At 31.6% G+C, this 15120-nt stretch overlaps 1 protein-coding gene across 1 annotated transcript; it reads left to right on the forward strand.

Annotated features, from left to right (window-relative positions):
* The first annotated feature begins 5649 nt into the window (after positions 1–5649).
* Positions 5650–15120, forward strand: LOC137387017 (uncharacterized). Its single transcript, XM_068073301.1, has 7 exons — positions 5650–5670; positions 8784–8982; positions 9758–9887; positions 11254–11310; positions 11958–12065; positions 12739–13000; positions 14548–15120. The coding sequence occupies exons 2-7, from the start codon at positions 8813–8815 to the stop codon at positions 14697–14699; spliced, it is 879 nt and encodes a 292-aa protein (XP_067929402.1). The 5' UTR covers positions 5650–5670; positions 8784–8812; the 3' UTR covers positions 14700–15120.

The following is a 15120-nucleotide window of genomic DNA, read 5'->3' on the forward strand; positions in this document are numbered from 1 at the left end:
GTCATTGGGTACTGCTATATCTATTATAGTAGCCCTCTTGTTCTCCTTGTCTACCACCACTATATCTGGTTGGTTTGCAAGGACATGCTTGTCAGTTTGGATGTAGAAGTCCCAGAGGATTTTAGCGCGGTCATTTTCATTGACCTTACCAGGAGCTTCCCACCAGTGTTGTGGTTTATTAAGGCCATACTCATCACATAGACTTCTATACACAATACCTGCGACATGATTATGCCGCTCAGTGTATGCGTTCCCTGCTATCTGTCTGCATCCACTGATGATGTGTTGGATGGTCTCAGGTGCATCTTTGCACAGTCTGCATCTAGGATCGTCTCTAGTGTGATAGATTTTCGTTTGGAGTTGCCTTGTTGGGAGCACTTGCTCCTGGGCTGCCATGATTAGCGACTCTGTATTGGCCGTTAGATTTCCTTTATTCAGCCACATATATGTCTGGTGAAGATCGCCAACTTTAGATATTTGTTGGTGGTAAGCACCATGAAGAGGTTTCGTATGCCATTCAATTTCCTCATCATCAGGGCATAGGTCCGTTGTGAGAGCAGCCGATTGAAATTCAGCTAGCAACTTATCTGAGATGGCCATGGAGGCTGCATATGCTTTGATGCTTCGCTCCTCCTCTTTCACTGTCTGCTGTACACTTTTGAGTCCCCTACCGCCATCTTTCCTATCAAGATACAATCTAATAGTATCAGATTTTGGGTGGAGTGCTCCATGCATATATATATATGCATATATATATATATGCATGTATATATATATATATATAGATACATATATATATATATATACATATATATATATGTATATATATATATGTGTACATGTATATATCCGTATATGCATGTATGTATATGTATATATACGTATATACATGTATAATATATATGTGTATATATTGGGATTTGTGTCCCTTGCTAAAGCTCTGAGCTGCACTGATGAGGCTTCAATAGCCAAAACAATACTGTCTGTAGCATGAGTATATGCTCCCTCTCTTCGGTTTGGTTGAGCACTCTGTGAGAGGTGCGGCACTATTAGCCTTTGTGCAAAGCTCATCACTTTTGTGATTTGAGCACTCTGGTCCCAGTACATTGACTTTCTTAAAGTCTGTGATGCAGCGTAGTTGTTTCATGGCAGGAAATCAACTCTCATTGGTAATGGGATTTGTGTCCCTTGCCAAAGCTCTGAGCTGCCATGATGAGGCTTCAATAGCCGAAACAGTACTGTCTTTAGCATGAGTGTATATATATATACTCATGCTACATACATGTATATATACATACTCATGCTACATACATGTATATATATATATATACTGGACCTATATATATATATATATATATATATACTGGACCTATATATATATATATATATATACTGGACCTATATATATATATATATATGTATATATATATATATTTATATACATGTATTTTTAACATTCGATATATTTTTAATATGTAACTTATAAATTTCCAGATTTATAGCATATTTTTTGATAGAATTCTTATGGTTATCTCAACTCAGCTAACAATAGATTGACACTCATGACTTATTTTTTGCTGCACAAAAAATCAGTTTTAGTTGCAACCTGTAGCAAAAATTTTAATGAATGCAATGAGTTTCTATGCAACAATGTTAAATATAATTATAAAATACTAACATGCTTTAAAAATTAAAAGAAAAAAAAAACTTCAACAAAGTGCACAGCAGGGCACAGGCTATAATATCATCACATATTAGTTTTATACAACATATATATATATATATATATATATATTGTACATATATAAGTATATATTTATTTTATATATATATATAAATATATATATATGTTTTATATATATATATATACTAGTTCGCATGCGAGCTAGTTTCAAAAAGACTACGTTGAAATTGTGAGATACTATAGGTGCATGTATAGGTCCAAGTTGCTGACTGGTTGCAATCTAGTGACAATAGCGTTTCGGATAAAAAGAATTTGCTAACTTACCTTCAACTCGTTGTAGATCCCTAAATAATTATGCATTGGTCTGAATGCGTTGTAAATATGTATTGGGCAACAGAGAAATATCTCTACCAGTATATATATACATATATATATAAATATATATATATTAGCAAGTTCTTTTTATCTAAAACGCTATTGTCGCTCCACCCGAAAGAGAGTGTACAGTATAGACAACATTCGTCAAGCTCATAAAAGTATTAAATTAATCTTTCTAAAATTCCAATCAGCTAATTGAAAGATACAGCACCAGCCTCTATTAAAAAGCCACTTCTATTTGACCACCATTATGGGAGAAAGATTGAAAATTAGAGGGCTATGCCATTTTAAAAGTTTTTGCTGTATAATGAGTGATCTTAGCATTAATGTATTACATACATGTAGTTATGTTTAACCCTCTGAACCCTGAGCATGGTATTGCAGAATTGCATAGGGATTGTCAGAAACCTTAGCAACTGGTATGATGGCATCCATATGACTGTTGAAAAAGCTGTTTCTAAATAACAGCGAACACCAATCCAATTATTTTTGTACAGGGGGTAATGTATTTCTTATGCTCATCATTTAATTATATTATACCAAATATAATTAAATAATGAGTATATTCAAATACATTTAAGTTTTTATAGGTTTTTATAGTTTTAACAAAGTTTAAAAATTTCATACTGTTGGACAACTTGCTTAAGGCTGCTGACACATGTTGACAAGGACGGCCAGAGTTCCAAGGATTCAATACCATCACAGCACAAGTGAGAAGTGTAATACTGAAGGAAACTCATGGGAGTGGGGTGAAGACAACTCTCACTTTAGACATACATGTATATATGATACAAACCTGCACAAAATAACTTGTGCATTACTACAACCAGCAGAGTGCGCTAGAACCAACGCTTCCTAAAACAAATATGCTGAAACTAACAGAGTGCACTGAATTCGTGTCTTTCTAAAGTTCAACCTGCCGGAACCAACAGGAGGAAACTCAACTCTTTGTAGAAACAATAATTATTTAGTAATCCAATTTTCCTTGCAATCCTGTCTGAGTTTAGTGCTATTCATTTCATAATGATCGGTGGTAATATTTCTCTAACGAACAAACAATTTTATTATTGTAATAATATCATGTGTTTCTTTCAAGAGCCAAACACAAGCTGTCCTGTCTAGAAAATTGCGACAATACTTATATTGCATAATCGGGCAGCCTAGGGCCTAACAGTTATTGTTCAGATTTACTGATTACATCGCTTTGCTGCCTGTCGAATTTTCTGGTTTTTCACATTCGCAACAATTAAAAATTATTGAGTGACAGATATTCATTATGGTGCAACTCTCTAGACACTAACAAAAAGTTATGAACAACTGCATTTAATAAGTAAGGAACAGTACTATTGAAAAGCAGCAACACATATCCTGAAAACAAAGTACAATAAATAAAAAACGGTATCTATAAAAAACTAATGAGAAAACAGAAAAATAGTACTGAAAGAAACTTTTGCAGCTAATAAATAATTAGGAACGCAAAACTATAATATTCCGGCAGCTAATCATGATCATAAATTAGTTTTACCAACACGCAAACGTTACGAACAAATTTGTTACAGGCTGTCAAATGTGTAAAAACTTATATAAATATGGGTTAACAACATGTGTCATTTTTTCTATGCCAACATCTGTCCCTTAAACCATAACTGCCACGAACAACTTTTATCGTATTTACTAGGTAAATTAAACACGCTGATTCCGATTTTGTAATCAAAATAAAGATTAGGTCACTAACTTTCAGAGTAATGAAGGACTTTTTATAGCGTTTTAATATCGGTCTCGAAAACAACACGATCGGCATAACAAGCTCCGCCCATAAATATGTGACGTAACCTAGCTTTTTAGGAACAGAAGTTACAAAGGGATCTTTAGACCGATTTAGACTAATATAGATGGGTGTTTCAAAATCCATTAATATCTAAATTCAGCCTTAAAAATAATATCAGTCTTTTCTGAAAGGTAGATAAGCTATTTAGCATTGCATATTTAAAAAGCGTGATAACAACGCTAGCTTGTGATAAAACCGCGCTTTTTGAGCTCACTTTTCTCGGCGTCCAGCCCATTTAAACGTCATGTAACAAGCTGCGAGCAATTTTAAATAGTTAATATCCCTTTCATAAAAAACTGAAATTATTTTACAGGCTGGATTTAGATAATAATGGGTTTTAAGACACCCATCTCTATTATTCTAAATCGGACTAAACATTCCTAACTTCCGTTTCTGAAAAAGCTAGGTTTCGTCACATATTTATGGGCGGAGCTTGTAATGCCGATTGTGTTGTTTTCGAAACGGATATTGAAACGCTTTAAAAAAGCCTAAATGACTTTGAAGGTTAGTGGACTAATCTTTATTTTGAGTACAAAATCGGAATCAGTGTGTCTGATTTACTTAGTAAACACGATAAAGGTTGTTCGTGACAGTTATGGTTTAAGTCTTTAGTTTACATATAACTGCTTGGTTGCTATTTCTTATTAGCCAATGAAAAATAAATGCCTCCCTCCAGTTTTGCCTGCTTTGCAGAGTTGTTTCGCCTTAGCTGTTTTTGTATTTCACAATATTTCTATCAAATTAATTATAAACAACAAGAAGACACATTCTTTGGCAGCTTTCTGATCAGATAGACATACATACATATATATATATATATATATGTATATATATATACATAAATATATATATATACATGTATATATATAAACAGTTTTTAGATTAGCTTTTCTCATTCCATTTATTGTTTACAATTTTATTACTTAGCCTTCGCACTTTTACTACTGCCATCAGTTTGTGAATTTACAATGCTTGCATGCCTCATTATAAGATCACTACCTAGCTTGTATGTTCCTACGTGTATATATAAGCTTCTGAGCATAAATGATGTCACCTGATGAGAGTTTTTAACATGAAACTATTAGTAGTGTATATATAATAGTCAAATTTTATATCTCCATTTAAATTATTCTATATATATATATATATATATATATATATATATATATATATATATATATATATATATATATATATATATATATATATATATATATAGCCAACATATTCATGTTATATACATAACATGTAGGCCTTTATGTTAATATGTTATGGCATCTCCATATGAGAAGAGTGGTGTATACATTTTTGTTAGCACCATTCAAGTTCCTTGTTTGAAAAAGAGATGTTTGTATTGGTTCAGTTTCTGATAAAAGTCACAAAAATCGTTCAACAAGTATTCATCTTATAGAATCATCCTGACACATAACTCTGTCCGTGTATTCGCAGAATTACCTTGCTTCATAAAAGTATAAATTATCATTGGTGATAAAATGATATTTAGATAAAATATGCCCTCTTTTAGAATGCAAAATCTATATTTGTATTGGAACAATGCAAAGCTAAAGCAGAAAAGGAAATAGCCATTGGAAACACTGTAATAAGCTTTTTATAATGCCTCATAGTTTGTTCAATGAAGCATAAACAGACAGTACAACAGTGAACTCATGAACTTGAGAGACATCACGTGTCACGCAATGATTACGTCAAGTAATGATTGTGCCGATGGCAGTATCCGTTGCTTTTCAGTTAATGTACAGTACAAGGAAGGCTAAGTAAGGTGAGTGATTTGATTCTATTGCAAACTAATAAGAAAACCAAACTCCCTCTTGGCTAGCAGGTCTTGTCATAAGAAAAATTTAGACTGACAACTAGAAATGATAGGGATGTCTTTGCACTGTTCCTATAGACACGTAATAATATTATGTGTCTATAGAAACAGTTCTAAGACATCCCTATCATTTCTAGTTATCATTCTAAATCTTTCCTATAGCATATTATGTTTTATGTTATATTTCATTATTATATTATATCATGTTATCTTTCTTATAACATATTATAGCATATTCTTATTATTAAATAACATATTATGCTATAGATAAGGTTCTTAAACAAAGGAATAAGAGTCAATGCACCATGTGATAGCCTTCATAAGCTATCACATAACTGAATTAATGAATGTGTCATAGAACTCTTCCAATTATAAAATGGTTAGTTCTCAATCTCTGGCTATGTATACAATGAATACTCAAAATCTTTTGGTAATCAACACGTAAATTTCTCTCAGCAAGTAGAATTAATGATCACTAGTTGTGGAAGATTACCCACCAACTAACAATGCTAGAATTCAGCCACTATAATAGATGCACCACGATAGGATGGACCTACATGTACTGTCACTCTTTAGCTGATTTGACCCTAGTTTAGGCCCTACTGCCTGTAGTACAATGAAGAGAAAATCCGGTACCAATGGGTTTTTGTAATAAGTTATAAAAAGTCCAGAAATTGATTGGTGCTTGTTTTGCGGTCGAAAATCTTGAGCATTTCACTAATTATGATATAATTTATTTTTATATTATTAAGTTGAATGAAACTTTTTTGGTGAATAACAGCAGTGAGTTCAAAAAGATCTTGGAACAGATTAGACGATTTTAATATTTCACAGTCTATGCAACATCTAATCCTTAGCTTAAACATTCTTGAAATAGATTACTGATGTGCTACAATGTCTGTTGTTACGATGTCTGTTGTATTGTAATAAATGAGTTGTTTCATACTACGTAACTCCTTAGCTATTACTGACAGACTAGTCCATACAATAATCCATTTACTGAAAGTTTTAGAATTTCATATTAAAAGAAAGAATGATGTTTGCCAAACTCATGAAAATAAGCTTATTTAAAGGATTGTGAGATGAATGCTGTCATTTAAATACTAGCATCATAAATACACATTTTAGCAGCTTGTTAAACTAGTCGAAATATATATCATAGCATGTTACAATAATTGATGTTTCAAATATGTGTTATTTAGCGTCATATGAGTTAAGAGTTTACAAATGAGATGCATGTAGTGAACCAGTCACGTAGTAAAACAGTAAAAAAGAATGCACGATTATTCATTTCTCTCTATTCGATTTTTTTGATCTTTCATTTTATTTATTTCATTTAAAACACTTTCAAGAGTTCAAATTCTGTTATTACATTTTCCAGAGTCCTTTGTTTTACTGAAACTACTGAAACAAAGAGGTATTTCAGATAACAATATAAGTATTGTATAGAATGGAATAATAGAATAGTATTGTACTGAATTAAACAGTTGGTTGAGCAAATTATAACCTGCATGGCAGCATAAAGTTACAGCTAGTTGCTAAGGAGTTCAACAGTGATGGGGTATGCTATTTGTAATAACCAATACTAGTGTACTAACACCATGCTTACGTACGCACAGGCTGATTTCTTACTCATTAGAATGCATCAAACTACAGGATGTTATTGAAGTGATTGCCTGTCAACACTGTTGCCCCATAGCTGCGCTTCCTTGTCTATGAGAGATAACAAAGGACTAGGTATTGCACAATTTAGGAAAACATACCGCTGTCAATTTCAAAAGGAAATTGCATATAGTATTTTGTTATGATTCAGTTTATGATTTTGATTTCAGTCCTTGGTTGTTTTGCTATATTTTATGGTACTCTAGTAATATTGGTCAATAATTTTCTTCAGAAGTGCTTTAAAACTAGGATGAAACTTGTAAAAAGTTCTGCTTATGAACATGCTTCAGTTAAGGAAAGCTTGAAACTTACCTTGTTATCCGAGTAAAGACTTTGGGCTTGTTTAATAAATATATATGGGAGAGCCTAAGTTACTTCCGTACTTTTTAAATCATGTTATAGAAGTTTGCATCTCTAGCTATTGGCTTTGACAGCAGCAAGGTTAAACAGTTTTCTCCAGTTTTCTCAACGGATTTTGGTAGCATTATACCTAAATGTTGGAAGCCTTTTGGCAGTAAAAATTACACAGTTTTAGCTGTTTTCTAATCTGCTTTGCGATTACCAGCTGCTGATTTTCAATGGCATAGCTGAGTCTTTTGTTTGTATGAGTAAGGGTGAACAATTAGGGCACTTCCAGTGCTTTTTGACGTCAGAGCGTTAGACAGGATTGTTGTTTACATTTTAGAATAACCAGTCATATAATATCAATGCTCTGAGCATGAAGGAATGTACTAAACTTGTTCCCATTGATTTGATAACGAGAATGTTCTGAATTCACAGAGTAAAATAGCGCATGGTATAACTAACACATGTGGTTTTGAAAGATGATAAATGATAGAAATTATAGCTCCCTGCTATTGATTTCACATTAAAACAAAGGTTTGATAAGACAACTAGTCAAACCAACTAGCTCCGACTGACCTATCAAATAGAATCTTGACTAAGCCATAGTAAATCACCTTCAATGAGCCTATATTAAGGCATATTTTTTATTATATATTACTCAGCATATATTAGCATATATTACTCTTAATGAGCCTATATTAAGGCATATTTTTTATTATATATTACTCAGCATATATTAGCATATATTACTCTTAATGAGCTTATATTAAGGCATATTTTTTATTATATATTACTCAGCATATATTAGCATATATTACTCTTAATGAGCTTATATTAAGGCATATTTTTTGTTATATATTACTCAGCATATATTAGCATATATTACTCTTAATGAGCTTATATTAAGGCATATTTTTTTCTAGTGACCAAGTTAATACCCTGACTTAATCTCTAATGTAACATTCATTTGAAAGATTTTGTAATCTTAGTAAATAAAGTAGTTTTATACAATATTTTTATGAGAAAATGATAAATTGTGTTCTTTTATGTTGTAGTTTTGCCTATATCATTTTTGAATCCCAGCATGCAACAGCAACAAATGCAGCAGCCACTACAGCAGCTTTGGCAGCAACAACACGTAATGCAACCAGCCCAGCCACAGTTTGCTACACAGTCTGGTGTCACCGTAGTAAATCATCACACAGAGAAAAATATTTGTAAACTAAAGTCAACTGCTCTGTCTCAGCTAAAAGGGTGAGGAGATAGCTTCGTACAAATTCATGAATATCTTGTAAACTTAAACCAAGACAGCCTCTTGTGGAATGCTAAAGGGCTAACATGTTTTGAGCAAAGTATTCAATAATGTACGGTAGTATTTTGTATTGATACTAGTTGTCATCAAAAATATATGTTTTTTTACATGCCAAAACAGAAATGAAAAAAACAAAAACTAGGATATACTGAGATAGTTGAACATGAGTGAAACAAAAGTGATATTATAGCAGTATTACGAGGAAGTTAGGATGACAAACTTTACAGTGCAGTAACCAAAAGTTCCTAAAATAAAACATACAATGGTGGATAAAGTATGATGGTGTCAAAGAATTTAAAAAAAATGTAATTAAATGTAGGTTACTAAAAGGTTTGTGTTTTGCGAAAAAGCAACAAATTTTTTTTCAGAAATGATTTTCTAGGTTTCACATTTTAGAAAACTTGAGGACTGATTTACTGTGTTATGTTTGATAAATTATATTAACATTGTATGTTGCCTATACAAACTATGTTGATCTGTTGTATATTATATAAAGTTACTAAAGCTAACAAACAGATCTGAAAACTAATCTTTATGACAAACATAGAACAAACTTCTTTAATTAGTGATTTTCTAACTTATTTAAAAATCTAGTCGATGCTTTTCAAGATATCACATAAGTTAAGCAAAAATGCATGACTGGTTTTTACCCAAGCTATTGCAAATGCAAAACAAAATTGTATAAAATTACTGATCTAAAAAATTGTCTTTTTACAGCTTGTCGATTGCTCAATTAGTGGTGGGAGGGCTTTGTCTGCTATTTGGAATCATTCTCTTACCTGCTGAAACAGACAAACCCACTGCATGGCTCTCCTCCATTTGTTATGGTATCTGGTGTGGAGCATACGTAAGTTGTTATTTTTTATAACATGCCAGCGCTTGATTACTTGACTTTAAAGCAGATAAATTATATAATTTTTTTTATTATATAGTTCAATACATCAGAGTCTTGGCTTTCAATAGAGCCTATATTCAATACACAAATAATAATAGAACTACTGTATGAAAAACAGGGTGTCAAAAGTATGTCCTGCAATAAAAAAAACACTTGGTTGCGGTTCCCACAATGTGATGTCATAATTATTTTTAAGCATTAGGTAGTCGATCCTTTTTGCTGCCATTGAGGCTGCGCTTTTTTGTGACAATCGGTGCTGTTAAACCCAAACAGTGCTAATAATAAACTAAGATTCTAGATAATCAACATTGCTCAGAATCGTGCTAACGCCCGATCAATACAAACACATGTTATAGGTTAATTAATTATGTTTCAATAAATATACTGTCGTGATTACTTGACTTTATGGTGTATTGCTCTTGTACTACTACTCTATAACTTATGTTCCTCCCACAAAAATGCTTCATATAATAAAAATAATACTAAAATGTGTATATGTTAAAAGGAAGATAAAGCAGTTTTATTTCAGTAACTGAGCACTGCCAACTTGTTGACCCTGTCATAGAGAAATCTGTTTTTTTAAGGATGTCGGTGGTGATAAATTATCTGAATATCCTGATAGTTTCATGCCTGTCAGCTAGTTACAATAAATTTTTGTAATGTTACGTAACAGGAACTGTGAATTTAACTTAAAGGAATTTGGTATGCTAGATACACACTTTATGCTAAGTTTAAATTTTTTTTACCAAACTTTATTTAATTGTGTTGCTCTAACTATTTGTTATCTGTTTTCGGTTTTGTGCTTTTTTGCGTCACAATGAATTTTAGCTATTCTTCCGCATACCTTATCGGAGAGAAAGAATGAGCCACGCGATTCTCAAAAGCAGTTCCTTGCATACTCGGGCCATATAGTGACCAAATAGACCTGACTCATATTCCCACATCTCAACGATTGCTCATGTCTTAAAGAAAAAACTTGCTCAAAATTCTGCTTTTATCTTAATCTGCTTATATGTTGAAACACACGTATGTTGATATATGGTTGTAAATATACTTATTCAGTTGTTGCTCATGTGTATTTTTATAGAATATGTGTAAAGAATTTTTCCCTTTACTGATCTCAATTTTTTTTAAATAAGTTTAAAGAAAGAATGCAATACTGCATAACCATTAAAATCGTAAAACATATAATTATATAAAGTTAAAAAAAACATATACGCATGTCTTTAGCCCAACCACGTTATTTTAGCTCCTTGAAACTCTTAAAAACCTAAATGTGCAGCATCAATAACTTTATCGACTCTGACTATTTTTACAGTTTATTTTCGTCGGAGGAATTGGATTTGGTGCAGTGATGCGGAACACAAGCTCCTGGGTAAGCAACATCGCACCTTATATCATAGTAGTGATATGATATAAATTGTCATAGCATTGTTACAGTTAAATTTTCACAATAAAAAACCTGCTTAGTTGTTTCATGACTTCACCTACATGTAAATATTATGCTTAGTGGGTTTTCCTACAAAACATTTTTGCTAAATTGAACATTTTGGTGCATTTTATACAGTATATTGCAACCTTACACACAGCTGAAGATCTATAAAACCAGACATTGATACCCATTTTAGCATAAGACTGCAGCCATGTTTTGTCAGAATTAAAAGTCAGAGTCTACTTAGGTGATGCTTCTATGCAAAAAGACTGTGGCTTACACTTCACTTCATGTTATGAATATTGATGCAGGAGACATACATGTATAAAGAGTTAATTATCTAATAAAAAAAGATCTAATCAGCTATAATTCTTTTGAGTCGGTAATCGATATAATTTGTTTTTTTACAAAGTATGTTCTTTCATTTGATTTTATTGCTTTTTTTGTTTATTAAAAAAATACAGTTAAAAATTTTAATTTGCTTTTCATAATACAAAGTATGCACTATTTGACCAATTGAAATATCTTTATCTTGTTAGTGGTAAATTTAGCTATTAATTTTTGTTAGTTGATACTTATCTTTATTGTAGATAAATGCTACAATGATCCTTAATATTCTCACCTCGACTATATTCTTTCCAGTGCTGCTTATATTGTCATCAATCGCTGTTAGTTTGAACACTTCTTCATCTCAATGGGTGAGTTATTATCTCCCTTAATTAGTAGGTTGCTATTGATGATAATAAAAAGTGTCTCCAAGTGAAAACAGTTTTAAGGTTAATTAGGTTGATCAATAGTGTGTTTATAACTCACATGTCAATAAGTGCACTTTAATCCAAATCTGCAAGTTAAATATAATTTTCTATTCTACTTTCCTCTCATTCAAGAAATATGCTAACTATCACTTGGAAATACAATCATGCGAGAGAAACAAATTAGCGCACAACTTGAAAGACTGCAGATATAATCTAATTAATCCTTAAAAACCTTAACGTTTTTTCACCAAAAGATTCTATGAGCTCAAAAATATTTCGCAATCAAAAAACACTGCGGGACTGTATATATCCAAAATTATGAATACGCTTAAAACAAGAAATAATGATAACCAAAGCAAGCTCACCAAAGCTTGCAAAAAACTATAAAAATTACCAATGACTTTCAAGTTAAAAATTTTAATTTAGTTATACAATTTTAGAATAGACCATTTAAAAAAATGGTTTGATTTTACAGGTTTCATCATTATCATTTTTTTCCGTTTTTTTCATAAAAGCTCAATATAATGCAATTTTGAAAATTTTAAATTAGTTAGCATTTTTATCAATCTTGTCTTAATATTTTTGCATCATTTGATTAAAACAAATCATTTTATAGGACAGACAGGCCTATACAGCTTTTAATAGCATACTACTGCTATTATCCATTGCGGAGCTAGTAATAACGATATGGAGTAGTGTAATCTGCTGTGGAGCTGTCTGTTTTTGCTGCTTCCCAGTCTACCCAAACCACCAGGCGCATTATGGTGCTCCTGCTTTCCAAGCTCAACAGCATTATGTGAACTACCAAAGAACTGTGCAAGCTAATCAGGTCAATTTAAGCGGCTATCAAGCCACAACAGGGGATCAAGTTCCTACAGGTAAGTATCTCGAACTGCAAGAAATGCACATAACCACCTTTGAACTGAATAAATTTAAAACAGTTTACACTCCTAGGGATAAAATCTTCTTTAATGTAAACTGAAATTAACATAAAAAGTTGGTACAAAGGTTTGGTGTGTATTACATAAGAAAATTTAATTAAAGCTACTGATGTAAAACATCAATTTGGAGCAAGTTCTCAAATTTGATCCGTATAGTGAGCGCCCCATAGTTAGCTTTAAAAGTATTGTCTTCTCTCTTGTGCAATTTAGGAAAGAAAATGATGTATAATTAAGGACATATTGATTATATATATATATATATATATATATATATATATATATATATATATATATATATATATATATATTATTACGCCTACAGTTTAGTGGGCCATGAGAGACTGTCAGGAGTGCCAAATAACCACAAAGAATAAGCAGCTGCACACTTACTAAGCAATGTTAAAAGCGGTGAGCTGGATAGTAATGTTGGTTGAAGTAAATTAATCTATTATACTAATTATCACAAGTTAAAGTCTCATGAAAAATAATTTTCTATCTAATTTTTTAATAATGGCTTTGGATAGATTGGTAATTAAACAGACACTTATCATAGTAATTTTTGTATGCATAATTTTAAGAATTACTTTAGGCATTATTTTATTTTATGTATAGCATTATTTTTGGCCATGTTGACTCCGCTGGTTAAAAATATGACTCCAAATTGATTCAACTCTACATTGCAGTTTACGGTTAGTCTACATTTTACATATTTGATAGTTTACAGTGAGTGGAGGGGGGCAAAATTTACCCCCCTCCACTCACTGTAAAGCTTCAGTTATTTGTACCTTAACCAAGTTGAATATAAAAAAGTGGTCAATAAAACTATAGTTACTGTGCACTAATCACACCAGAATATTAAAGTTAGTTTTTATTTTTGAAGATCCATTTGGGTAAGCTTAGGCAAATCATAAAAGGAATAAAATAAAGCTATTTACGGGCAATTTAGTCTACCTATAATATAAATTCCCAATAATATAAATGTTCTCGGAATGAGTTATTTACTTTATAGAGGCATCAAATGTATGTGTTTCAAGTGTTTCCAATGAAATATTAAGCAAAATCAGTCATTTGAAAAAAGACGAAGTCGGAATTTTTGTTATATCTTCAAAAAAATCAAAAAAGCTCAATAATGTAATCAAAAATAAAATTGTGCACATTATTTAAAAGACCATTACTTGCTTTTTACATTTTTTACTTTTTACGTTTTTGCTTTTTTTATTACATAAAAAGGCAAAGTCAAATTGAGAAAACTCCTATTTGAAGTATTTCGTATCACTTTGTTTATATCCATGTGCATATTCTTATTTAAACAAAAAGTACAAAAATGCTACTCATGGTGTAAAAGTTAAAAATAAATCACTGATGTAGTCTTTATGCATCTTACACCAAGCCTAAGACATTGCCAAAATGAGTTTTGCTTCATAGCAAGTTTAGCGGCTGTTAACAACAAATTTATATGCCAAAAATATTTTATTTTCTTTTAGCTCCAACACTCCCATCTCCAGAACTAGTCATTGGTTACGAAGCTCAGTCTCAACAACCTCCCTCATACTATGACGTTGTGCACACAACTCCTAACCAGAATCTAGAGCATGATCATTCACCAGTTTCTGCTCACGTGACACAAATGGAATAATGAAGTATACTGGAGCTTTAAGTGTTAGAAATAGCTATATATTTCAGTATTACTTATTGAAAAACAATAAATTATTTCAACCAGGTTTTACATTAGGTTCACATGAACTCATCATTTATCAATGACAAACTGTAATCATACAAAACCTACAAACAAATCTTCTACTTTTTATTTATTATGTTTTAACAAGCAATGACTGGAAAACCCCAAATATATGCTATGTTGTATTGACATGAATGTTCCATTAATTTTATAGTTTTTCATGCTATATCTATATTTTATACAAAAACAGCAGTTGCTCACTTAACTAACATAAACAGAAGAATTCAAAGTGCTGAATAGACTTTTTAAATAAATTTATTATTTGTTATAGATTAACGCTGTTGTAAATCTTCTTTTTTTTCTGCCAAAATGTATGTTA

This window comes from Watersipora subatra, chromosome 2 (genome assembly GCF_963576615.1).
Source record: "Watersipora subatra chromosome 2, tzWatSuba1.1, whole genome shotgun sequence".
NCBI classification, from domain to species: domain Eukaryota; kingdom Metazoa; phylum Bryozoa; class Gymnolaemata; order Cheilostomatida; family Watersiporidae; genus Watersipora; species Watersipora subatra.